This window comes from Staurois parvus, unplaced genomic scaffold (assembly GCF_062004578.1).
Source record: "Staurois parvus isolate SC_StPar_1 unplaced genomic scaffold, SC_StPar_1.0 ptg000030l, whole genome shotgun sequence".
Classification (NCBI taxonomy): domain Eukaryota; kingdom Metazoa; phylum Chordata; class Amphibia; order Anura; family Ranidae; genus Staurois; species Staurois parvus.
The window spans coordinates 5,130,701-5,156,828 of NW_028317826.1; the positions used below are offsets into that span (position 1 = coordinate 5,130,701).

General features: G+C 43.7%; 1 protein-coding gene across 1 annotated transcript in view; it reads left to right on the forward strand.

Moving 5' to 3' along the window:
- The first annotated feature begins 384 nt into the window (after positions 1 to 384).
- COLEC10 (collectin subfamily member 10) overlaps positions 385 to 26,128 on the forward strand; it is a 68,574-nt gene continuing 42,830 nt past the window's right edge. The window contains exons 1-2 of the mRNA XM_089659050.1: positions 385 to 485; positions 17,164 to 17,347. Coding sequence (XP_089515176.1) covers positions 17,212 to 17,347 — 136 coding nt within the window. The 5' untranslated portion in view covers positions 385 to 485; positions 17,164 to 17,211. The remainder of the gene's footprint in view (positions 486 to 17,163; positions 17,348 to 26,128) is intronic.

Sequence of the window (26,128 nt, forward strand, 5' to 3'; positions counted from 1 at the left end):
CGCCAGATCACATACAGCGCAAGCACTGCATGAGATCTAGTGCATGCACCGTATGTAACCTAGGGCAGCTTGATATTGAACATTATCATGCACCATTATCATGCATGTGTACGACATATGCACCAGATCTCGTATAGCGCATGCACCATACAGTACATGTTTCCTTCCCTGGAGCTAAAAGTATTAAACAGCAGTATTTGGTGGGTGCAATAGTACTCCCTTAAGAAAAAAAAAATCAGATTTTCCATTGGATTGTTGTTTTTGTTAGAACAGCATGTGTATGGTAGTAAATGTCATAGAAAAGGCTGAATAACTGAGAAATGTTTTACTTCTACTTTTCTTCAAAGAATACATCACTGCCAACTTCTGCTTGTTTAACAAGTGCCTGTTCGGAGAAATGAAAAGAGCTCTATTCTGTCCGGCTGGCAGGGAGAAAGATGTCAGCATTGCAGGGGAGAAGCTAAGCTGACGGCTGCTCTGCTAAGGTAAGGACATTACAACTTAGAAACGTACAAACTTGCAAATGCTGTAGGATGAATATGTGAGTCTTATCTAAAGCCATAGGGACTGATCTACTAAAGCGTGTTGTGAAGGTCGGTGCTCCTGTGAGTATTTTAAATAGCCAATCAACTTCGGGGCAATTTGGAGAAACAAAGCAGCTTTCATTCTACATTTGGTGGGTGAACCAGGGCCAGTGCTAGACTATTTTGCACCTTAGGCTAGGCCAGCTACTTGCCCCCTCCCCCCAAAAAAATACAAGTGCTTAAAAACAGTAGAAAATATTAAATCAACAAAACATGAATCTGCTAAATGTCTTTTCACTTGCAAAAACAAGTGCCATAAGATGCCACCAGCACCAATATTAAAGACAGAATCTGTGTCACGGACGGACTGTATCTGTGGTTGGCAGTGGCAGGGTGACAGGTGCAGTGAGTGGAGGGTGATGGATCCACACTCTGACAGATCCCAGACTGGGATTCCCCAGGCAATGGGGGGAGACAAGATGCTGTGGCAGCAGGCAGCTCAGCCCACACACACACACAGAGGACACCTGAACTGAGCAATCCCACACAGTGACAGATCCGTCACAACACACCACCACTAACACTGACACAGATCAGCAGGCACTAGAAGAGCAGGCTGTGGGATCGTGATGATGTCATCACTCACTTACACATGTGATGGATGGCTGGCCAGCCGGCTGGATCACACTCACACAGACACGAGTCATCAGAGTCAGACATTACCTTCCTCCGCAGGCGCAGCTCATCCTCCACTGATGAATGGGAAGAGAATGGCTGGAACTCCACAGTGATTAGCAGCTGCCAGCCGGCTTGCAGTAAGGGACTGAGTCTGAGAAGAACACTGGAAGGAGCGGCAGCTCAGCTGCTACACTTGCCCCAGACATCGGACATCATTCATGACATGATGGCGTCCACACAGAGTGAGTGCCGGTCTGTGCTGTGCCCAGGTGCCCCTAAGTGGCAGTGTACCCTAGGCGGCTGCCTAGTTTGCCTAGTTAAAGCCCAGACTTTATAAGATTAGGTGTACAGTTTAGAACAATCTTTCGCAACCACGGTTTCATGGAACCCAAGGGCTGCTCCAGAGATTTCTAGGGGTTTCTTGAGCAATGAGCAACTGCTGCCTATCTGATGAATAACTACTGATGCCAATGATCTTTTAGCTATCTGTAATAGTGGAATTCTTACCAATGACCACAAATATAAGGAGTATTCTTCTCCCATTGACCATCCCACTAATGTATTGTCAGCTGTAGATATAATAATTATCAAGGGTTCATTGAGGCCAGAAAAGTATTTCAATGGTTTCTCCTTCTTGAAAAGGTTGAGAAAAGCTGATTTAGAAGGCCATGGTTAGCCTTAAATGATTTAGTCAGTGAAGCATTCAGTCTGTGTATTTTGAACAAAAGTTAGGTCATTTAGATTTCCATAATAAGGACTTCTGGGTCAAACCCCAATCTGGCCATCCAGACTTCAATAAATGATCACGGAATAATCAATCAATAGATAACAACCCATTTGATCGATGTAACATACACTGGAAAGTGAATCAATAGTTAGAAAATATGATTGTAATATGATCACATCTCTGGGTTAACAAACCAATCTAATTGATCGAAATACGATCAAATGCATGAACATCTCATTGTTCCTGATCAATGCAACATTACGGATAATTTTCATGCCAAGCTAGTGGTGAGTGATTCTGGACAGTGCTGACCCAGAAGGACACAGCAGTTGAGGACAAGATCCACTTAGAATTACAGGGATCCCTGCTGATATCAGGAACCTTTGAAATAGTCTAGGTCTAGGGAAACCTCTGCTATAACTAATTTATTAGGAATAAGTGGGAAAAAATGCACCTTAAATTGCAAAATGTTCATTGACTCCTTCAAGTAGCGTTGACCTCAGAACTATGGAGGCACCAATAAATGGGAGGTCAGTCCCTGCATTGAGAGGGGGAACCCCAGTTACTATTCACATGGTGGGTCTAGTTATTCTCACCTGCAGAATGTTACTCAATAGACTCTGCAGAACTTCTTCCCCCAACTGTCATTCTTTCACTTGATTGGAGAAATATCTCCTCCAATCTTGTAATAGAACCTCAGTCCAGACAAGGGCCAAAAAGTTGTAAGCACCCTGGAGAGCTGTCACTGCTGTTGTTTGTCTGGACCTATTTTAAAAATGAATTCCAGGAATGGTATATTTACACTGGTCTTGCCTGATGCTACTGAAAGCTGGAAATTACTGAAGTAGATACTCTTCTTCTGCATGATAGTTCAGGTAATTAGATTAGTGGTCCTCTGAAACAATTTTATACAAGACATTTTTACTGCAGCTGAAATGCATATACAGTATAAATCATCCTTCAAGCTGGTCATACATGGTTGAAATTTGCTATGATTCCTGCTGAATCTGCCACAGTGGGCAGTGAGTGGATCTGACTCACCAGAACGCAACTGAAAAGGAGCCAGTAGAAAATTGTCAACCAAACATTCGCTGCATCCAATCAGATGCAGACACTGTTTGGGTATTCAGGCATCTGCAGGTGTTGCAGCTGCTTGAATAGAACAGCCAGCAGTGCATAATTTTCCATCCACAGTGTTTAGTGGGATTGAGGAGTCTACTTATTATTTCTTGTTCAGCCTGTGAGCCATTTTGGTAGGGGCAGGGCTTTGCTTCGTGCACCTTCCTGCAAAGGCTAGTTATAAATTGGGGTGGTTGCCATATTTTTGTAAACCTTGTTCACTAGACTTGGTGTGCGGAGGCATTGAATGCTATCAGCTGCCATTGTGCTTTTGCTGGGTGCCCAATGAATCCCTGTGCCTTTATGGAGGGGTGGGCTCCCTCCAGGCAAGCCTGCCCTTAGTTTATTCACTTCTATATTTATGCTCCAACTTGGAGACTCTCATAATTATAGGGTTAGGTTAGCAGTATACAAAGGAGCCTTGGCATAGGCACTGCGGCTCACATATACATATACACTCACCGGCCTCTTTATTGAACAGGTACACCTGTTCAATTGCTTGGTAACACAAATTGCTAATAAGCCAATCACATGGCAGCAACTCAATGCATCTAGGCATCTAGACGTAGTGAGGACAACTTGCTGAAGTTCAAACCGAGCATCAGAAAGGGAAAGAAAGGGGATTTATGTGACTTTGAACGTGGCATGGTTGTTGGTGCCAGATGGGCAGGTCTGAGTATTTCAAACCTGCTGATCTTGGGATGGGATTTTCACGCACAACCATCTTTAGGCTTTACAGGGAATGGTCCGAAAAAGACAATAGAAGATTGGAAAAACGTTGCCTGGTCTGATGAGTCTCGATTTGAGTTGCGACATTCAGATTGTTGGGTCAGAATTTGGAATAAAAAACATGAAAGCATGGATCCATCCTGCCCATATCAATGGTTCAGGCTCGTGGTGTAATGGTGTGGGGGATATTTTCTTGGCACACATTGGGCTCTTTAGTACCAATTGAGCATTGTTTAAACGATGACCACGACCTACCTGAGTATTGTTGCTGACCATGTCCATCCCTTTATGACGACAGTATACCCATCTTCTGATGGCTACTTCCAGCAGGATAATGCACCATGTCACAAAGCTCAAATCATCTCAAACTTGTATCTTGAACATGACAATGAGTTCACTGTACTCCAAAGGCCTCTACAGCCACCTGATTTAAATCCAATAGAGCACCTTTGGGATGCGGTGGAAGGGGAGATTCGCATAATGGATGTGCAGCCGACAAATCTGCAGCAACTGAATGATGCTATCATGTCAATATGGACCAAAATCTCTGAGGAATGTTTCCAACACCTTGTTGAATCTATGCCATGAAGAATTAAGGCAGTTCTGAAGGCAAAAGGGGGTTCAACCCAGTACTGGCAAGGTGTACCTAATAAAGTGACCATTGACTGTATATATGCAAATGTGTGCAACAAAACTCTGTTTTTAACAAAAAAATAAATTGCTAGACAGGATCAATTTGTGCGGTTTTTAATTTTTGTATGCAGGCTACCGGATAAGTGTGCTGGGAAAATTTTGTTTGTTTTTGATATGTGTTGTCCTTCTATGTGTACCTTACTGCAAAGGCTAGTTATAAATGGGAGTAGTTGCCATGTTTTTGTATATCTATTCACTGGAGGAAGCACAGATCCCTAGGTGGAATGATGCTGAAGCAGGAAGGTCCTTGTATTACAGATCTTTAACAACAGCTTCCTCTCCAGCAAAGAAAACAGTGAGCAGTACAGTAATGGCATCACCTAATCTCACTACAAATCTGATGAGACTAGCAATCGGAGGCAGCAGTACCTTAGATTATGTTACACTGCAAATATACAGCAATGAGGCACCAGAAATTGCACCACTATTTTTCAGGTCGATTTTTTAGGGTACCACCTTGGAACAATTTACATTTGTAGATATTCCCTCCAAAATACCAAATATTCACTTTTGATTTCATGTCCACTTTAAATTTTGTTTAGAAGAGAATAACTGTTTTGATGGAAAATGGACTTTGGACCGCTTTAAGCAATGTTTCCAAAGTCTGGAGATCGTAAACACGTCAGTGGACAGCCATCACTTTTATCTTTATATAGTAAGGCTTTCAGGGAGTTCCCTCCGGTGGTCACCACTAAATTGCTTTGGTTTCTTCGAGCCAAGATCATCAACTATTACTACAGCGCATCAGAAAAAGCAGAGCTTAACCTCTTGTGATTCTGTACCTGCCCACTTGAAAGAGGTTTTAGTTTCCTTCTATGGTGCCAGATTGCCTCTTTGTTACAGATGTGACAGTTTCAGTTTTTGTCATTTTGAAACCAATAGTGCTTTGTTAGCTAAGCCTGGCTTTCTTTGTAGATAACATCGGTGGTTACAAGTGGTTGTTTGTTATGTATTATGTTCAATAGAAAAAAAGGCCTTCAAAACAATCAGACACAACTGCGCCACCTTGCAGCAGACTGCAGTATTACAAGTTATTTTCTTCTGTCTGAGTACTCAATTCGCAAGAATCTCTTTTCACAGGTTGGAGTTGATTTACTAAAGGCAAATAGACTGCAATGGTTGCACTCTGCCTCCATCATCCAATCATGTTATTTCCCTTGCACATGATTGGGTATTCTTTGGAAAGCAATGCTTCAGCTCATTTATTAAGCCAAGGCGCTAATGTCCTTGTGGAGTGCAACTGCCTTTACTAATTCCATCCCAATATTTTCAAATTGTAGCAGAAGACGTGATCACTTTGTAAACTATATATTGTTCAGCAGTTTAGGCTATAAGTAGATATGACACTGGCATTAAAGGACACATGTCATTTGTCCATGCAGGGAAATCAACAGGTTCACTTTATTGCCAGCTCAATGCACCCCCCTCTTTGCTTCCCTTCTCTTTCGTTGGCATGAGCAAGATTTCTAATTTTCCCCTACATTTTGCAGAAAATCAGGAGTTATGACTAACATTTGCTAGCTTTGTGAAAGGTAATGGAGTCGATAAGGAAAGTGAAATTAAAACTGTATTTCAGATATGATAATCTTCCTTCCTTGTGTGGGAAGCTTACACCCTCCAGCAGCATGCAGCCTCCTCGGATTCTATAGTGGAGCCTCACCAGGTCCCCTAGGCAACAATTTTCGGGAGGGCACTGCCACTTGAGGACCTGGTGACCTGGTGAGGCTGCATGCTGCTGGAAGGCTGTAAGCTTCCCGCACAAGGAAAGAAGACACTGGGCTTGGCTCTGGAAAGGTTAAGGTTAGTGCAGGCAGTGGTTGGGGGGCGGGGGGGGGTTGAATGGCAGAAAGTGGCGGCGGCGGGGCTCCAAGGGGGGTGTGTGCTTGTGGTGGTGGTGGGGTGTCCAATTTTAGTGGCAGAGGCAGGGGCCGGGGGGGGGCTGGTGTGCTAGTGGTAGTGGTTGGGCACCCAATTTTAGTGTTGCCTAGGGAAGCACAAGAACTAAATACACCACTGCCTGTGGGATCCTAGTGAAAGCTATAAATTACTGTAGTAGGCACTGCTAAGACAATGCAGGCTGTCTGCACAGGACAAGAGATGGTCAGAGACTGTGGATATAATACAGGCGAGGATCAAATACTATGGACAGAAGACAAGAGATGGTCAGAGACCATGGATATAATACAGGAGATGGTCAAATTCTATGGACAGAAGACAAGAGGTGGTCAGAGACCAGGGATATAATACAGGAGATGGTCATATACTATGGATAGAAGACAAAAGATGGTCAGAGTCTGTGGATATAATACAGGAGATGGTCAAATACTATGGATAGAAGACAAGAGATGGTCAGAGACTGTGGATATAATATAAGAGATGATCAAATAATATGGAAAGAAGACAAGAGATGGTCAGAGGCTGTGGATATAATACAGGAGATGGTCAAATACTATGGACAGAAGACAAGAGATGGTCAGAGACTGTGGATATAATACAGCAGAGGATCAAATACTATGAACAGAAGACAAGAGATGGTCAGAGACTGTGGATATAATACAGGAGATGGTCAAATACTATGGACAGAAGACAAGAGATGGTAAGAGACTGTGGATATAATACAGGAGATGGTCAAATACTATAGACAGAAGAAAAGAGACGGTCAGAGACCATGGATATAATACAGTAGATGGTCAAACACTATGGACAGAAGACAAGAGACGGTCAGAGACTGTGGATATAATACAGGAGATGGTCATATACTATGGATAGAAGACAAGAGATGGTCAGAGACCATGGATATAATACTGGAGATGGTCAAATACTATGGACAGAAGACAAGAGATGGTCAGAGTCTGTGGATATAATACAGGAGATGGTCATATACTATGGATAGAAGACAAGAGATGGTCAGAGACCATGGATATAATACTGGAGATGGTCAAATACTATGGACAGAAGACAAAAGATGGTCAGAGTCTGTGGATATAATACAGGAGATGGTCAAATACTATGGATAGAAGACAAGAGATGGTCAGAGACTGTGGATATAATATAAGAGATGATCAAATAATATGGAAAGAAGACAAGAGATGGTCAGAGGCTGTGGATATAATACAGGAGATGGTCAAATACTATGGACAGAAGACAAGAGATGGTCAGAGACTGTGGATATAATACAGCAGAGGATCAAATACTATGAACAGAAGACAAGAGATGGTCAGAGACCGTGGATATAATACAGGAGATGGTCAAATACTATGGACAGAAGACAAGAGATGGTCAGAGACTGTGGATATAATACAGAAGATGGTCAAATACTATGGACAGAAGACAAGAGATAGTCATAGACTGTGGATATAATACAGAAGATGGTCAAATACTATGGACAGAAGACAAGAGATGGTCAGAGACTGTGGATATAATACAGAAGATGGTCAAATACTATGGACAGAAGACAAGAGATAGTCATAGACTGTGGATATAATATGAGATGGCAAGACAATGCAGACAGGGCAGCAGGTAAACATAGAGTAGTGTCTTCAGGGGTCCCAAGGGCCGCAGAAAAAGTTGCGAAGGGCTGCATGTAGCCCCCGGGCTGCAGGATGGGCATCAGAGCAGAAGGGGATGATTGGAGAAGCACATCAAGGTAATAAAAGATATATACCATCAAATGAATTTAAACTATGGACCACGAGAGTTCTTCTTTAACCTGAAAAAATGATGTAACAAGACTTGCTACATTTGTGAAGGATGAAATTCCGCAATTTAATAAACTAAATGAATCATAACAAGACAGTTGATAGCATGTTTATATCCATATGACAAATATTCCTGTAAACTCACCTTTTTGGACACACACAGAATTGAGTCATGTACTGTATATACTATAGATATACTGAGTTTACTTTAACTAAAAAATAAACTTCTAGAATTTTGGTAAATGAAATGATGAATCATCGCTACAAAGAATTATTTTTATGTTTGCATGTATTTATTTATTCACCTATATATAAATGATACTTTACCGTGTCTCATTATGATGTCATTGTCTATGTGGAGGACCGTATTTAGACATTGCTATGTTTAATGACATAAACTCATGCACTTGGCTAGATGAGTCATTGCTCCGAATGGAGTGGAAAGTGCCAACACTTTGATCTCTATTTATGTGAATTCAGATGCTTTCTAGTCAAATGACTAAGCAGACCTACCCAGCTCAAGTTATTTAGAACGGCATAAATTATACAGGACTAGGATTATTATAGATGGGTATAATTTGACAATAATCGGTTGGAAACATCTGATCCTACACAGCACAAAAACAAATGACACCATTTCAACAGAATTAAAGTATAACTAAAGACAAAATTTAGTTTTGTATAGGGTACAGAGGGATTAGAACACCTGTCAGGTTTTTATTGCTGCCTGTGCCCCCTTTATATTTGAAAGAAATTCCCAAATTCAGGATTGTCGGCAGAACAGGAAATGGGGGGGGGTGGGGGATCTTCCAATGACACCACTAGTTCTGGTGACAATCAGGGATTCTCTCACTTTTGTGGGATTTCCTCTCACTTCCTGTTTTGGCAAGACAGGAAGGGACGTGAAATCTCCAAAATGGAACTTGACATGAATTATAACCCTCCCATACGCTATCCAAACTGGAAAAAAAAATTGTCTCCAGTTCTACTTTAAGGGATCTATAAGTTTTACTAAGAGGCAGAGCAGTGGATAATGGGGTACCACCAGTCCTCCTGTACGGGGCCCAAGCAAGCAGGGTGGCCCAGGCAGCTGGCTGAATCAGATGTGGGCAGGGAAGGTGATCAGCACAGCGGGGGAACAATTATTGGAATCCAGTCCCCTATATGGCTCTTTGTAGCAGCTGAAAGCTCCTCTACCGCCTGCTGGCTTTCAGCTGCTGCAGAGAGAGCCAACAGGGGATCAGTTCCAGTAATAGTTCCCCACCGCTGGTCTGGTAAATATGTCACATTCACCAGCCTCTTTCATTCCTGAATGAACACAATGATTGATCGGTACCGATCAATCACTGTGTTCTTTCATAACTGGAGCCTAATACAATGTTTTTTTTTATTTGGAGAGGGAAGGCTCTGTCCGGTTGGCTGCATGGGGCCCCACGGTTTCTAACAGCAGCCCTGCTAAGAGGGATCATCATTGTATCATGGTGGAACAGAGTCAGCCCAACTTCCCTTACAGCATTGGATTCCTGTATGTGTGTATGTGTATGGGGGTTGGGGAAGGGAGAGGAGGTGGATGCATTGTCTTTTTGTGCCTAATAAACCAGTAAGTGGTCTTTTTGGACCATTTTTACCAGTTCATTTATATCACTGGATGTACAATAGAATGCATATTTCACTATGGATTTCCAATTTATTTACTTATCCCGGCGGAAATATTTCTAATAGGGACACTAGTTCTTTAGACAACCAGGAATTCCCTTACTGAAAAGGGATGTCCTTTCAATCCTGCTTTGGCTATGGCACAGGAAGTTAAGGAAAATCTCCCCAATGGGGTACAGATGGAAAAAACTGACAGGGGTTATAACCCTTCCTTACTCTATCTAAAATGAAATAAAAAATTTTGCCTTTAGTAACACATTAAAGAGGAATTCTAAAGCCAATTTGTACCAGGCATACAGATTGGCTATAGAAGATGGATTCCAGTGATAAGAGTAGGATTAGTCTTGTATAAAAGTCACCATAGATTGCTTCAACCATTTTTACTTGTCGCTTAGTACCTTGCAGAACACAGCCGGAGCCACGACAAAAACATGAATCTTTAGGTATAGGAATGTAGTGCTGACCTCCAGAGAGGCCACTGGAAATAACCCAGATCTCAGGGCTGCCAGGCCCAGCTATCAGTTCCAGAGCACACAGTCTAGGGGTGTCTTTTTGTAGTTTTATTGCAGTACTTTATTAGGAGAGAGGGATGAGGGCGCAGGATACTCCAAAAACACAAGCGGGTACAGGAGGACAGATCCTTCAGTAGCAGCCTTAAAGTAGAACTATAGGAACTTTGGATAGAGTAAGGGAGGGTTATAACCCCTGTCAGATTTGTTTTCGCCATCTGTGTCCCACTGGGGAGATTTCCCTTCACTTCCTGTTCCATAGCCAAATAGGAAGTGAGAGGAAAGTCCTGCAAATTAAAAGAATTTCTTGCCCCCCCCCCAAGTCACCAGAACTAGTGTCCCTATTGGAAGATTTCTCCTTTATTACTTTTCTGGGGACAACCCAAAATTTGGGATTTTCTGTTACTTTCACTTTCAATGATAATGGTAAACAGGACAAATAGAGAGGGTGAATCTCCCTAATGGGGGCACAGACAGCAAAAACAACTGACAGGGGTTCTAATCCATCTTCACTCTGTCTAAATCTAAAAAGATTTGCCTTGAGTTATACTTTAAAGCGGAGCTCCACCCAAAAGGGGAGCGGGTACCCGAATTTGACAGGTACCCGCTCCCACTTCCACTCTCTAAGGTGATCAGAAGCGGAAGTTGTCCTCCCCCCCCTCCCTCCCCATAGTCTTCTGGGACACTTAACAGGTCCCAGAAGACTACGGGGCCATTCACAAAGCGCAGCTCTACTTGCGCATGCGTAGTGTAGTGAGTTGCAACTTGCCGTGTCAAAAAGGAAAACTGACCTACTTTCTCCAGTGCAAAGCAAATGAAGAAGGTAATAAAAACTAACGCACGTTTTAGGCCTCAGTCACATGAGCGCTGAGGCCCGTAGCCCCTGAATGGGTTGCACAGGGGCGGACTGACCATTTGGAAACTCGGGCATTGCCCGAGGGCCCGGTGTCAGTAGGGGGCCCCATGAGATGCCCCTGGTACCTTTTTCATAGGTTTTTTTGAGTTTGGGCAAGAACACAGGGGCCCCATGATCCCCTATTGCCCGGGGGCCCCATGAGTTGTCAGTCCTCCCCTGGGGTTGCATGTTTATGCGGCTTGAGATTTCAGGTGCTGCATGCAGGCAACATAAATAGCGTGCATTCCGGGTCGCTCACCCACACCTGCACTCCTGTCAGATTGGGACACGTGGCAGATGTTGCATCACCATACACGTACATGGGCTGCCTGCACACAGCAAATGGCAGTAGGACTGATTCATGCACTATGAGCCTTGGTGCCCATGCCAAAAAGGCAAAAAAGGTCTATTTGATTATTTTTTTTATTTTTTTTTTAACAGTAATACAGTACATGGGGATATTTCCTGTAGTAAAGTACCCTATGTCCCCAAATTAGAATTAGCGTGAATTCCCATGACAAGCAGTACAATAAGCAATTGCCGTGATAAACAATACAGGACAGGCTCTGGGGAAAGGTTTCAAGTTTATATACACAGACATATCAGTATGTCCTGACAGCTGGATTGTGTCATCTTGTAGTCTCCTCTATTACAAATTTCCATTTTACGAAAAGCAGGTTATGATACTTTGGACCCAAGGACAACTATGGATCACATCTTTAGCAAAACTTCTCAATTTTATACAATATAAATGTATATTTAAATGTACAGTATGTATTAGTTTGCATTTAAAATGCTTTTCTTCTCCATACAAGTCAATGTAAAAGTTCTTGCCCTCCTGAGGATTTACCCCCCTTCCTGACCAGGCCATTTTTTGCGTTACGGCGCTGCGTTACTTTAACAGACACAATTGCGCAGTCATACAATGCTGCACCCAAATTAAATTTACGTCCTTTTTTCCCACAAATACAGCTTTCTTACGATGGTAACTGATCACCTGTTTCATTTTTATTTTCTGCACTATGAACAAAAAAAACGACAATTTTGAGAAAAAAACTATATTTTTGACTTTTTGATATTAAATATGTCCAGTAAAAAAATAAAAAAATCAAATTTCGTCATAAATTTAGGCCAAAATGTATTCTGCTCCATGTCTTTGATAAAAAAAACCCCAATACATGTAAATTATTTGGTTTAAGTGAAAGTTATAGCGTTTACAAATGGCGTATATATACTGCAATTTAATTAAAAATTTTTTTTACTGGTAATGGCCGCGATCAGCGATTTATAGTAGGACTACGGAACTGCAGCGGGCATTCTGACACTAGGGGGAACTGACTTGGTGTCACTGACATCCCCAGTGATACCAATACAGTGGCCAGTGCTAATAAAAAGCACTGACACTGTACTAATGGCACTGGGCAGAAAGGGGCTAACATATGGGGCAATCAAAGGGTTAACTGTATGCTGTAAGCTGTTTTACTATGAGACTGGGTGCTGTTTCACTATAAGCACACTGCTTTGTCATACAAATAACCCAAAACAGTGTATAATATTTAGTCTGTGTGAAAGTTATAGAGTCCACAAACTATGGCATATACACACTCACTGGCCACGTTATTAGATACACCTGTTCAATTGCTTGGTAACACAAATTGCTAATCAGCCAATCACATTGCAGCAACTCAGTGCATTTAGGCATCTAGACATGGTGAACACGACTTTCTGAAGTTCAAAACAAGCATCAGAATGGGGAAGAAAGGGGATTTAAGTGACTTTGAATGTGGCATGGTTGTTGGTGTCAGACGGGCTGCTCTGAGTATTTCAAAAACTGCTGATTTACTAGGATTTTCACACACAATCATTTTTAAGGTTTATAGAGAATGGTTCAAAAAAAAAGAAAATATCCAGTGAGGGACAGTTGTGTGGATGAAAATGCCTTGTTGATGTCAGAGGAGAATAGGCAGAATGGTTGCTGCGACATTCAGATGGTAGGGTCAGAATTTGGCATAAACAACATGAAAACATGGATCCATCCTGCCTTCTACCAACGGTTCAGGCTGGTGGTGGTGGTGTAATGCTGTGGGAATTATTTTCTCAGCACTAGCAAATTGTATCTAATAAAGTGGCTGTGAGTGTATTTGAAAATTAATCAGGATGCTGTTATGGTGTATGGCGGTGATCAGGGTGCTGGTATGGAGTATGGCAGTGATCAGGGTGCTGGTATGGAGTATGGCAGTGATCAGGGTGCTGGTATGGAGTATGGCAGTGATCAGGGTGCTGGTATGGTGTATGGTGGTGATCAGGACACTGGTATGGGGTATAGCGGTGATCAGGACACTGGTATGGGGTATAGCGGTGATCAGGACACTGGTGTGGGGAATAGAGGTGATCAGGACACTGGTGAGGGGCATAGCGGTGGTCAGGACACTGGTGTGGGCTATGGCAGTGATCAGGATGCTGGTATGTGATAAGGTGGTGATCAAGATGCTGGTATTGGGTATGGCTTTGATCAGGATGCTGGTATGGGGTATGGCGGTGATCAGAATGCTGGTATGGGGTATGGCAGTGATCAGGACACTGGTATGGAGTATGGCAGTGATCAGGACGCTGGTATTGGGTATGACAGTGATCAGGACACTAGTATGGAATATGGCGGTGATCAGGACACTGGTATGGAGTATGGCGGTGATCAGGACACTGGTATGGGGTATGGCGGTGATCAGAATGCTGGTATGGCAGTGATCAGGACACTAGTATGGCATATGGGGTGATCAGGACACTGGTATGGAGTATGGTGGTGATCACAATGCTGGTATGGGATATGGCGGTGATCACAATGCTGGTATGGAGTATGGCAGTGATCAGAATGCTGGTATGGAGTTTGGTGGTGATCACAATGCTGGTATGGGGTATGGCGGTGATCACAATGTTGGTATGGAGTATGGCGGTGATCAGAATGCTGGTATGGGGTATGGCGGTGATCAGGACACTAGTATGGGGTATGGCGGTGATCAGGATGCTGGTATTGCATATGGGGTGATCAGGACACTGGTATGGGGTATGGCGGTGATCAGGACGCTGGTATGGCATATGGGGTGATCAGGACACTGGTATGGGGTATGGCGGTGATCAGAATTCTGGTATGGGATATGGCGGTGATCAGGACACTTGTATGGAGTATTGCGGGGATCAGGTATGGTGTATGGTGGTATGACTGTGAGCACTGGTGACACTGGGACAGGAGACAGGGGCTGGCTTGCATTGTTTACTATGTGATTGCTGTGACTGAACACAGTGATCACAGGGTACAAGACCATGTGATGATCCGGACACAGCGGTAATGTGATCTGCTGTGTCTGAAAAACTCGCCAATCACAGGGCTCCCAGGTTTACGCTGTGTGAGCTGCACAGGATCCTCCAATGCAGGCTGACACAAAGGTATGTTAACCCGCATCAGCACTGCTTCCTGTCCACCGTTTATAGGCTGTGGGCAGATGGGGAGCGGTTAAAGCAATACTAAAGGCTTAAATTCTTTTCTCTAAAAATAACAAACATGTCTATACTTACCTACTGTGTGCAGTGGTTTTCCACAGAGCAGCCTCGATCTTCCTCTTCTCGGGTCTTCGGCAGGCTCTCTTGGCCCCTCCCTCTTGTCGGGTGCCCCCACAGCAAGCAACTTGCTTTGGGGTCACCCGCTGCTCTGTGTGTCCATTCACACACAGAGCCGCAGCTCAGCCCTGCTCAGTCTCTCTACTCATTGGCCCACTGACTGTAATTGACTGTCTCAGTCAGCCAGTGAGGAGAGGGAGTCCTAGGATAGCTAAGACTCCAATGCACATCAATGGATCGAGAGGGGGCTCAGGTGAGTTTTAGGGGGGGCTGGGGAGAATGCTGCAAAGAGAAGTGTTTTTTACCGTCATGCATAGAATGCAAAAACCTTGAGCTCCAACTTAGAGATGAGCCATGCACTGTGTGTAGCAATTGAATGTACAGAGTTCCTTTGTGAAGCGCTATGTCCCATGTCACTACACACCTCATTGTTATTGTTGCATTTAGGAGGGACACCGCAGAGCCGATGCCCTCTCCACCTGTCCAGCGTACCTCTGCCACCTCACTCCTAGTGACACAATCCTGACCTCATGCGTGGTCACACTTAACTCCTCACATTCTCTCCCGTAGTTAGGTTGCGGCTCTCCATAACTGGTTCAGTCCCGGTTGCTATGGAAAACAGATCGCTAGGGAGGGAGCCAGATCACTGACTCCCTCGCTACTGGAGAACCTTCCACCTTACCCAATTATGACGCTTCACAACAGGCTGCTAAAACACTTTACACCAGTACTTGGTTACCCGTGGCAGCTACTCTCCTCCACTCCTCCTGCCGAGTGAACCCTTTGTAACAGACTTGCTTCATACCTCGATGTGCTTTAACTGACGCAGGTTCTTGTGATTGCCATTAACCTTCATGCGCCCCTTTGTGAGTAACTTCATACCACCATCCCCTCCCTCCTAGATTGTAAGCTCGAAAGAGCAGGGCCCTCGATCCCCTCATGTTTTGCATTGTATTGGTATTGTTCTGTCACATGTTCTGTCCCCCTTTGTAATGTACAGCGCTGAGCGAACTATTGGCACTTTATAAATACTGTATAATAATAATAATAATACCAAGCTCAAGGTTAACAGATTTTACTGAACGTTCGTAGCGCAGTACATAATACAAAACATCACAGTCCAATGCATCTGTCCCTAACTTGCTATGCTAGTCTGTGGCTGCCCAGGCATACCTCTTTAGGAATGAGCCATTTCTTGTCCATAATATCAAGATTCTCGGTTAATCTGGAGGTCTTTGGGCAGACCCAAGGCTCAGACAGGGTCATAAACAGCGGTCTTATCTTCTTTAATGGATGCCAAGTTGTGTGTGGTGACACTTGGTTGCAAGATAAAAGGATCTGTAGGCTTGGAAATGGGGTAGTCCAGTAGGGAAGTGCTGGTGCTGTCCGGCAGGTCATTGGAGGGTAGAGCCAACACTGAAGGCTCAAGCAGTGCAGCTACTGATGATCCTGGACACAGGTGGGTAGTGATGCAGAATCCCTTGCTGGCAGCTCTCCTGAGGCAGGTGGTGCAGTCAGCAGTTCAAGCCCAGGTCCTGTGGGAAAGGTCAACCTTGGCAACAGGCCACAGATCTAGGTGAAGGAGGCAGGGATGACTGTGATCCCAGAGTGAGCAGCTGCGAGTACTCGGAGGTAGCAGCAGACGTTTGCTCCTTTGCAGGTGTTGCTTCCACGGTGGGTTCTCTTGATACAGACTCAACTCTGGATGAAGAAGGGGAGTCCCAGTGTAGTCCTACATGAAGGTTAAACATTTTTTTCTACATTTGAACAGGGGCGGACTGACCATTTGGAAACTCGGGCACTGCCCGAGGGCCCGGGGTCAGTAGGGGGCCCCATGAGATGCCCCTGGTACCTTTTTCATAGGCTTTTTTGAGTTTGGGCAAGGACACAGGGGCCCCATGATCCCCTATTGCCCGGGGGCCCCATGAGTTGTAAGTCCGTCCCTGGATTTTAATAGAGTGGGGAAGGATTAGAACCCTTGTCCCATTCTTGGGCTTTGTTAATGTGCATTAACACAATGGAACAGATGGGTCTGAATAAGGCCTAACCGTTTTACATCTTGAAATTGAATTCAATGAGCTGAAGTGACGTGCTTTCATTTTTTTAAAAAGAATATTTCTGGAATTTACATAATTATCCGTTTTGCAGGCCGAGTCCTAGTCAGTGTATTCTCCCATGGATCTAGGCATAGAATGCTTCACCATTCAGAGATAATTGAACATAAACATGTCAGGATAGGATAAATATTTCTGACACTGAGCAGAGACCTCGATGATAGAACGCCAACTACTGAACACTAATGACATGTCTTTCTTACACATAGTCCCCGGACACTCGGACATCCCGGACGGGTCCCCTGCACCCTCTGAACATGGTTCCTGTGATCCATACTCAATTCAGGATCTACTTTGTCTTATTTGTGCTTTTCCTGCCCCATATTGGTGCCTCAGAGGCTGAAAACCGATCAGATACCTGCTCAACGCACACAATTTTACCTGGACCGAAAGGTAAGACCAGAAGTAATTGTATATGAAGGCAAGCCAGACTGGTGTTTGTGGGTTGCTTGTAGCTCTTCAAGGGCTAGTTTATGCCACAAAAGCGTTCAGGGTTCATTCACATTTAGAGTTCAATCATTCATGCGCTGGGAGGCGTTTGTGGGGTCATTGCCAACGCATGGGAACCAAAAAATAATGGTTCCCTATAAATCCACACCAGCTCATTGCATTGCATTTGCCCACCACTGAAAAAAGTACAGTATGTACTACTTTTTTTCAGTGCAGCGCAAAGCAAAGCGTTCAGTTGTATGCAATGCACACAAATGCGCAAAATCGCAATGCACTGCGAGGCAAAAAAATTACAAACAAAACAAATGCTACACATGTAAAATGCATGTCAATGCATTACAAAAAACTGCAATGCACTGCAGCACGCATGCATTAACAAATGCGTTGTGGTGTGAATGAACCCTTATGCCCCGTACACCCGATAAGAATGTCAAACGAATGATCATCCGTTTTTTGGGGGTTTTTAAAGCATGCTAGTCTCTATATTGAAAATGAAAAGGGTACTAAACTTACAAAAATTCTCGTACGAAAGAAAAAATTTTGAAATGAAGCAATGTATTGTATGTATTGTATTTGTAGTGTATTTTCGGACAACTACTGTGCTGATTAAACTAAAATCGTTTTCATTACACTTTCGCGCTTGTCCCTTCAGATATTGTCGCATGAATTGTCGTGATTGGCTCTCGAAACCTGTGTACTAACAATCAGATCATTGGACAATCGGTGCTCGTTCTAAAATTTTCAGACGATTTCCTTATGTGTATGGGCCATTTTTGCATACACATTTACATGCATGCTGGCGCGTTTGCAGTTCATTTGCTGTGCTTTTGTGGCTATTTTTATGATTTTTTTTTTTCTACTGATTTGAATTTACATGCACTTGCCATGTGGTCATGTGCATTTACGTACGTTCCTGTGCATGTACATGAAACAAAATGCAGCCTGGTGTACTTTTTTTAAACACACTTGAAAGCACCATAATGGTATAAACTGGACTCATTGAACTACATTCTTTTTTCTTGCATATGCGTTTCTGTTGCATTCGGTGTAAATGAGGCCTTACTTTTTTCTTTCTCCCCCTAGATAATTTAATAATTTAAAGTAGAACTCAAGAAAAAATTTATCATGATACTTACTATATTGCCAAAAGTATTGGGACGCCTGCCTTTACACACACAAGAATTTAAAGTGGAGCTCCATCCAAAAGGGGAAGTTCTGCTTTAAGGACTGCTCCCCCCACTCCCCATTAAGTAGTGGCACCTTTGGGGGGCGGGGGGAGTGGGTACTCGAATTTGACAAGTACCCGCTCCCACTTCCGGTCCGATCGACTAGGTGATCGGAAGCAGAAGGTGTCCTCCCTCCCTGTAGTCTTTTGGGACACGTGACAGGTCCCAGAAGACTACAGGACCATTCATGAAGCGCAGGGCTACTCGTGCATGCGCAGTGGCTATCACAGCAAGCTGTCACAGCCGGGTGCCCACACTGAAGATGCCGGCCTCCTGGAATACAGGACGGCTGGTGAAACAAGCTGCGGGGGACACACCATGGGACTGATGGACAGGTAAGTGGCTGTTTTTTAAAAGTCAGCAGCTACAGTTTTTGTAGCTGCTAACTTTTATTTTTTGACAGCGTGAGTGGAACTCTGCTTTAATGGAATCCTAGTCTTAGTCCGTAGGGTTCAATATTGAGTTGGCCCTGCCCTTTGCAGCTATAACAGCTTCAACTCTTCTGGGAAGGCTGTCCACAAGGTTTAGGAGTGTCTATGGAAATGTTTGACCATTCTTCAAGAAGCGCATTTGTAAGGGCAAGCACTGATGTCAGATGAGGCCTGGCTCGCAGTCTCTGCTTTAACCACTTACCAGCCGCTGTATAGCAGTTATACTGCTACATGGCGGCACAGGTGCGCAAAATCACGTATATATACGTGATTCTGCATTTCCGGGTAGAGGGCACGTGTGAGCCGTGCTCGCCGTCCTCGCGACGCCATTTTTGGCCGCAGGTGTCAATCACCGGGTCCCAGCCCGTGATTACCCACCGGTGCCCGATGATTACCAGTGATCACTGACAGGGAAGAGGGCTGCTTTGTTTACCAACAGTCCTCCTCCCTGTCAGTTTGGGCACACTGCTCGGGATGGCCCTAGTAAAACACTCCAATCACACAGTTAACCCTTTGATTGCCCCTCATGTTAACCACTTCCTGCCCAGTGAACAAAAAAGGGCGCACTCTCATCATGCATTACCGTGGTACACCATGTGTTTACTGTGTAATCAAATAGATATATACTATATATATTTACTCAGAGCTCTGAGGAAGGGGGTTTGTCTCCCGAAACGCGTCAGCTTATCCCCAATTTGGGTGCAGCATTGTATTGACTGCCATTGCGGACTATTCATTCTGCTTTTATTCTCCTTTGGTTTGTGAGTATATATCTATTTGATTACACAATAAACACACGGTGTACCTTGTTACACAGGACTTTTGACAGTTCTTTTCTGATCCCCATGGCTCAGTATCTAGCCTAGTCAGTGCTTCCACGTAAGAGCTAACAAACTCATTGACTATTTATACACTAATTGCAAGTTAAAAAGCCACAGATGTGGGACATTAACCTCTAATTGGCATTTTAACCCGTGTGTGTCACCTTGTGTGTCTGTACCAAGGCCAAACATTCCATTTGATCATGGCCATTTGGGTGATATCTGTTATCATTATGATTTAAAAAAGTGCCAAACAACTATTTGATAATAAATGGCTTCACATGATAATCATCCTTCAATAAAAGAGCATTTTTTGGCATGATCAGTCATATTTTCAATATCAATGCCAAAATTTCACAATTTCTGTCAGGGTATGCAAACTTTTGAGCACAACTGTATACCCAACAAGGACCAGCGACATACTGGTACATCATTGGACTTTGAATGGTTATACCCAAAAATAGATTACAGGGCCATTAAGAAGTGAATGTATTTTGTTTTTTTTATTATTAATAACAATATAATTTAGTGTCACTAAGTAGAGTGTAGCACCCTCTAGTGTGATACTAGTGTTAGTGTAGGTAAAGTTATTATGGTATGACTCATGGTAACTGTGTGAGTATCACGTACCTGGTGATGGAGGCCAATGGAGAGAGGGCTTCCCTTGCAGCTAAGTTCCGGACTCCCCTGAGAGTGGGACAGCGGGAGTCAGGCCCAAAGTTGCACAGGTCGCCTGTAGGAGTGCTGGTTGGTGGTCCACTCAGAAGCACAGCTGGTGCACAGAGATAGGTCTGCAGACAGGCGCCTGTGCGTGGTATGCAAGCCCTTCCGGGATTTAGATGTTTACTGGGTAGTCGGTTCAAGCCAAGGTCAGGTACCGGGTGAGAATCAGAGCAGATGTGGTCAGATGGGAAAGCCGAGCTCATTCACAGAGGAGCGAGAGAGAGAGAGTGTCCGTAAGCCAAGCCGAGGTCAGATCAGGGGTAAAACAGAGTAGACAGGTCCAGGAGCAAGCCGAGTCGGTAACAGGAAATCACAAGTCAGAACCACAGGAAACAGGAACCAGGAACAGGGCACGGGGAGCTAGAGATCATCCAGCAACCAGAGGAAGTGATGAGCCTCCTTATAAAGGCTGTCTGGCACCAGACTGAGACTGATGTGTCCTTCTGCGGCCATGTAGAGTATTGGCAGAAACGCCAGATCTTCCAGAACTCCGGCCATGGACAGGACCCTGACAGTGAGTCTGTAATTATGTTGGGCTCCTGCAGGTCAGGCTGGGTGACTCAGCAGGTTGGGACTCTATTGCCTCCACCTTGTTCTGGAGGGCCATGGAAGCTTCTGGAAGCCAGTGGGCAGAAGGGGTTAACACCTAAATCTGCATGTTGATGGGAGTTTGACCAATCCCAAGTTTGGAGGCCCTGGTAGTATGGTAGGCTATCCCATTAATACAGTTGCAAGAAAAAGTATGTGAACCCCTTGGGATTACGTGGAGTTTTGCATGAATTGGGCATAAAATGTGCACTGAACGTCATCTAAGTCACAACAATAGAAGAACACAGTCTGCTGAACATAATACTACACAAACATTAGATGTTGCCATGGTTTAATTGCACATAACATGTAAACATTCACAGTGCAGGGAGGAAAAAGTATGTGAGACCCTAGCTTAATGACTTCTCCCAGAGCTAATTGGAGCCAGGAGTGAGCCAACCTTGACTCCAATCAGTGTGATGATATTGGATGTGTTGCTGACAGCTGTCCTGCCCTTAAAAAACACACACCTGTTTTGGGTTTACTGGTTTCAAGAAGCACTGTCTGATGTGAACCATGCCTTGCAGAAAAGAGCTCTCAGAAGACCTACGATCAAGAATTGTTGACTTGCATGAAGCTGGAAAGGGTTACAAAAGTATCTCCAAAAGCCTTGATGTTCATGTGTCCACGGTAAGACAGACTGTCTACAAATGGAGAAAGTTTAGCACTGTTGCTACTCTCCCTAGGCGTGGTCGTCCTGTAAAAATGACTGCAAGAGCACAGCGCAGAATGCTGCATGAGGTAAAGAAGAATCCCAGAGTGTCAGCTAAAGACCTACAGAAATCCCTGGCACATGCTAACATTTTTGTTGACACATCTACAATAAGGAAAACATTAAACAAGAATGGACTACATGGGAGGACACCACGGAGGAAGCCATTGCTGTCCAAAAAGAATATTGCAGCACGTTTGAAATTTGCAAAAGAGCACCTGGATGTTCCACAGCACTACTGGCAAAATATACTGTGGACAGATGAAACCAAGATTGAGTTGTTTGGGAAGAACACACAACACTATGTGTGGAGAAAAAAAAGACACAGCACACCAACATCAAAACCTCATCCCCACTGTAAAACATGGCGGAGGGAGCATCATGGTTTGGGGCTGCTTTGCTGCCTCAGGGCCTTGACGGATTGAATGAATTCCAGAGTTTATCAAGACGTTTTGCAGGAAAACATACAACCATCTGTCCGCCAACTGAAGCTCCGCAGAGTGCATTAATTCAGTCAGGTTGGGCATCCCATAATCCCTTCTACCTATCCAAGTTATTTCTCCTAATAAAATAACAAAAAAAAACAAAAACCAAGCTCACTGTTAACTGACTGTGGATGCAAGTGTGGAAAATGCTTGTTGCCTGGCTGTGCAAAGTTTAGGGGGGCCCAGAAACACAGCAGCTTTCAGGAGGGTAACGCTACAAAAATATAAGCAATATAAAAACTTAAAGTAGTATTAAACCTAAAACCAAAAATGTAATATACTGCTGCTTACCAATCATTAGGTGTGGTGGCTGCATTCATTTTCTTTTTCTATGCCTTTTCCTTCTGTTTTCATCTAGTAATCTGGTCAGTAACACATCTACTGTATTAGAGTGCCGCCACTCTGGATGCAGGGGCAACAGAGACACCTTTGGATAGAAGCATTGTCAGTCTGGGTGGAGGGAAGAGATAGACTAGCAGATTTAAATACACTAATAAAATGAGGCCAGACTCCAGCTAATACTTTATAATCAGTTACAGCAGTTTTTTTCCTTTTGAAATAAAGGTTTTACATAAATAAACAAAAGCTAATTATTGTAAACGCATCTCTCAGTGGTAAATGGTTTGTGTCAACCCTCTAACACAGGGGTGGGCAACTGTGGCCCTCCAGCTGTTGGTGAACTACAAGTCCCATCATGCCTCTGCCTTTGGGAGTCATGCTTGTAACTGTCAGTTTTGCAAAGCCTCATGGGACTTTTAGTTCTACAACAGCTGGAGGGCCACAGTTGCCCATCCCTGCTCTAACAGCTACATCTTCCGGACAGCTTGTTCTGTTTTAAAATAACATACTTACTGGCTGGATAACCAGGTGAAAATAAGGAAAAAGCCTAAAAAAGAAAACTAATGCAGCAATCACATCTATGAATTGGTAAGCTACAATATAATAAATGTTTGTCTTTTGGGTTTAAAAATGCTTTAACCTTGGCTGACACTTTTAAGCGATTACAGCATTTTTTTTTTTCTTTTGGAAAGAATCGGTGTGACTTGTCATGCAATTTGAAAATCACATGACAACTTGCACCCTATTGTCGGCAATGGAATCGTTCAAATCGGTGCGTCTCCATCTTTGCGGTGCCGCACTGATTTGAAAAAAAGGTTCCTGCATTATTTTTTGCAATTTTAGGTGCGATATGTATAGACATTTGTGCATGAAGCAGCACAGATGTCTTACAAATCACACCTCAAGTTACACTGACGTGTTTTTGAAACAGTGCGACTTCAAGTGAAGTCACACTATTTCAAAGTCATATTCAGTGTGAACCAGGGCTAAACCACATGAATAAGAACTGACTGTTTTAAGTATTCCCGCCAATGAAATATGGTTGTCCATTCTCTGGAACTGTGACTTTAGTTGGACACTTCGCCTGCATGTAAATGTGGAATAATATATTGTGGGAACTCGCTTCAAGTGGTAGAGCTTCTTCAAAGCACACGGCAACTCGCTTATTTTTTAAGGGCCTGTTTGCCCACTTTTATTTAAATGTCAGTTCAATAACATAAAGGTTTCCCACGCAGGGGTATCCACCATCACACGAATTCAAATGAACAGTACTCAGCCTCCTGGCTTGTACGCAGTTTTAAGTCTGCCTCCTGCAGACTCTTCCCAAAGTATGGCACTAGCACACAGCTAGTCTGGCTTCCACCTCTCCTAGGTGTAGCCCACCTGACTCCACGGCAGAGACCTCCCGTCTGCCTGGGTGGAGCCCTCCTGACTCCTAACTGCCGGGGTGGAGCCCAGAATCATGGCCTGGCTTCCCCTAAAAGGCCTGCACACACCTGTGCAATCAGCACTCTGGCTGCTCCAAAAATATGGGCCCAGGATTGGAGATTTCATCCCTCCCAAATCTCTAAGAAATCTCCAGGCTACAGGTCCCAAAACAGGCTTTACCAACCAAAGAGGAAACTGATAAACCAGTTTCCTCTGCATTAGGAGATCTGCCTGGAGCCCCTCAACCTCTATGGTTGAGAATCCTGGGTCTCCATCGTGCTTTCCACCGTGGCAGGATACCGCACTGCCACAATATAAATAAAGGCATGTGAAATAAGAAAAGGGAATTCATAAACTGAATACTATCATTACAGGTGTTAACCACATACAGTTACCAGAATACAATAGTCTCAATTGAATGTGGTCCAGTCTGTTTTGTGGGCTGGAAAGGCAGCTTCTTCAGTTTTTCAACTGTTCAAAAACTGTTCTTGTACTTTTATCGCTGTTGGACATTTGGAGAAAAAAAATCTAAAGTCAAAGTGGTATCTTTTCCCGTTACAGAGTTACACAACTTTGTATTATTTATATAGTTGTAGCCAGGTGCTGGGCTGCAGCTACTGTATGTAGTGAAAGAGACATCTGCCTTTTATTCTCCTCCTCTCTACTTTGCAGTTCTCTCTACTGAGATATTGATGTTATGCTGCACCATTCTCCTCCAGACAGCAGGGGGAGAGCTAAAGAAAGCCCATAGACTTTTATGCAGAGTGGTAAGAATCCTGGGAGTTGTAGTTTGATACATATAGTGGGCTGAATCAGGGGCGGACTGACCATTTGGAAACTCGAGGGCCCGGGGTCAGTAGGGGGCCCTATGAGATGCCCCTGGTACCATTTTAATAGGCTTTTTTGAGCTTTGGCAAGGACACAGGGGCCCAATGATCCCCTATTGCCCGGGGCCTCATGAGTTGTCAGTCCGCCCCTGGGCTGAACAGACTACTTACACTGTGGATCCCGATAGGCTGTGTGCAGTAGGAGTGGAGAGATGGTTTTTATTAAACTGCCCAGGAACGTTCTTGCTCTTAAAGTAATGGCTCGGTTTAGAAATGTTTTTCGCAATATGATCGGATTAATTGGTTTTCAATGCCTTTACAATTTTTTTTTTAATCATGTCCCTGTACAGTACTATGCCTTTAAAGTGCACTTTATAAAGAGTTTTGAACAGATAAGACTTTTTTGGACTTTTTTCTGACCTCCGGAACGGATTAATTGGTTTTCAATGCATTTATGAATTAATTTTTAATCATGTCCCTGTACAGTATTTATGCCTTTAAAGTGCATTTTATAAAGAGTTTTGAACAGATAAAAGACTTTTTTTAAAAAAATTTTGATCTCCGGAATGGATTAATTGGTTTTCAATGCATTCCCATGGGAAATCACGTTTCGGTTTATGAATTTTTCGCAATACAAAAAGTCCCGCGGAACGAGTTAAATTCGTAAACTGAGGTATGCCTGTATATCCAAGTATGTATTGTTAAGTCTACAAAAGTCCCTTCTATTGCTCTTGGCGTCCTCCAAATCCCTTTTTTTGCAGCTGTATTTGACTTCCTGGTAGAGGGTGGCTACAATAGTTCTCCGTGGTCCTACTACTGTATGTTACCCTCTCTTTCTCACTCCCAAGATGGATTAGGGACTCTGGGATGTGTATTGTACATAGAGCAGTGCACATGATCACAACTAATGTGCACTGCTCCTTCCAAACAAGAATAATTGAGAAGGAGAAGGAGAGGTATGGGAGGATGGAAGTTACAAGGAGGCAGAAACACACAATGAAATGTTTTCATAAAAAATAGATTAAAGGCCCAGTAAGTAGTGGATGCGCATGGATGATTTACATAGAGTAAGGATATAGCTTTGTCTCACTTTAAACTTTGGATAGGATGGATAAGAACCTCTGTCAACCTTTATTGTTCTCAG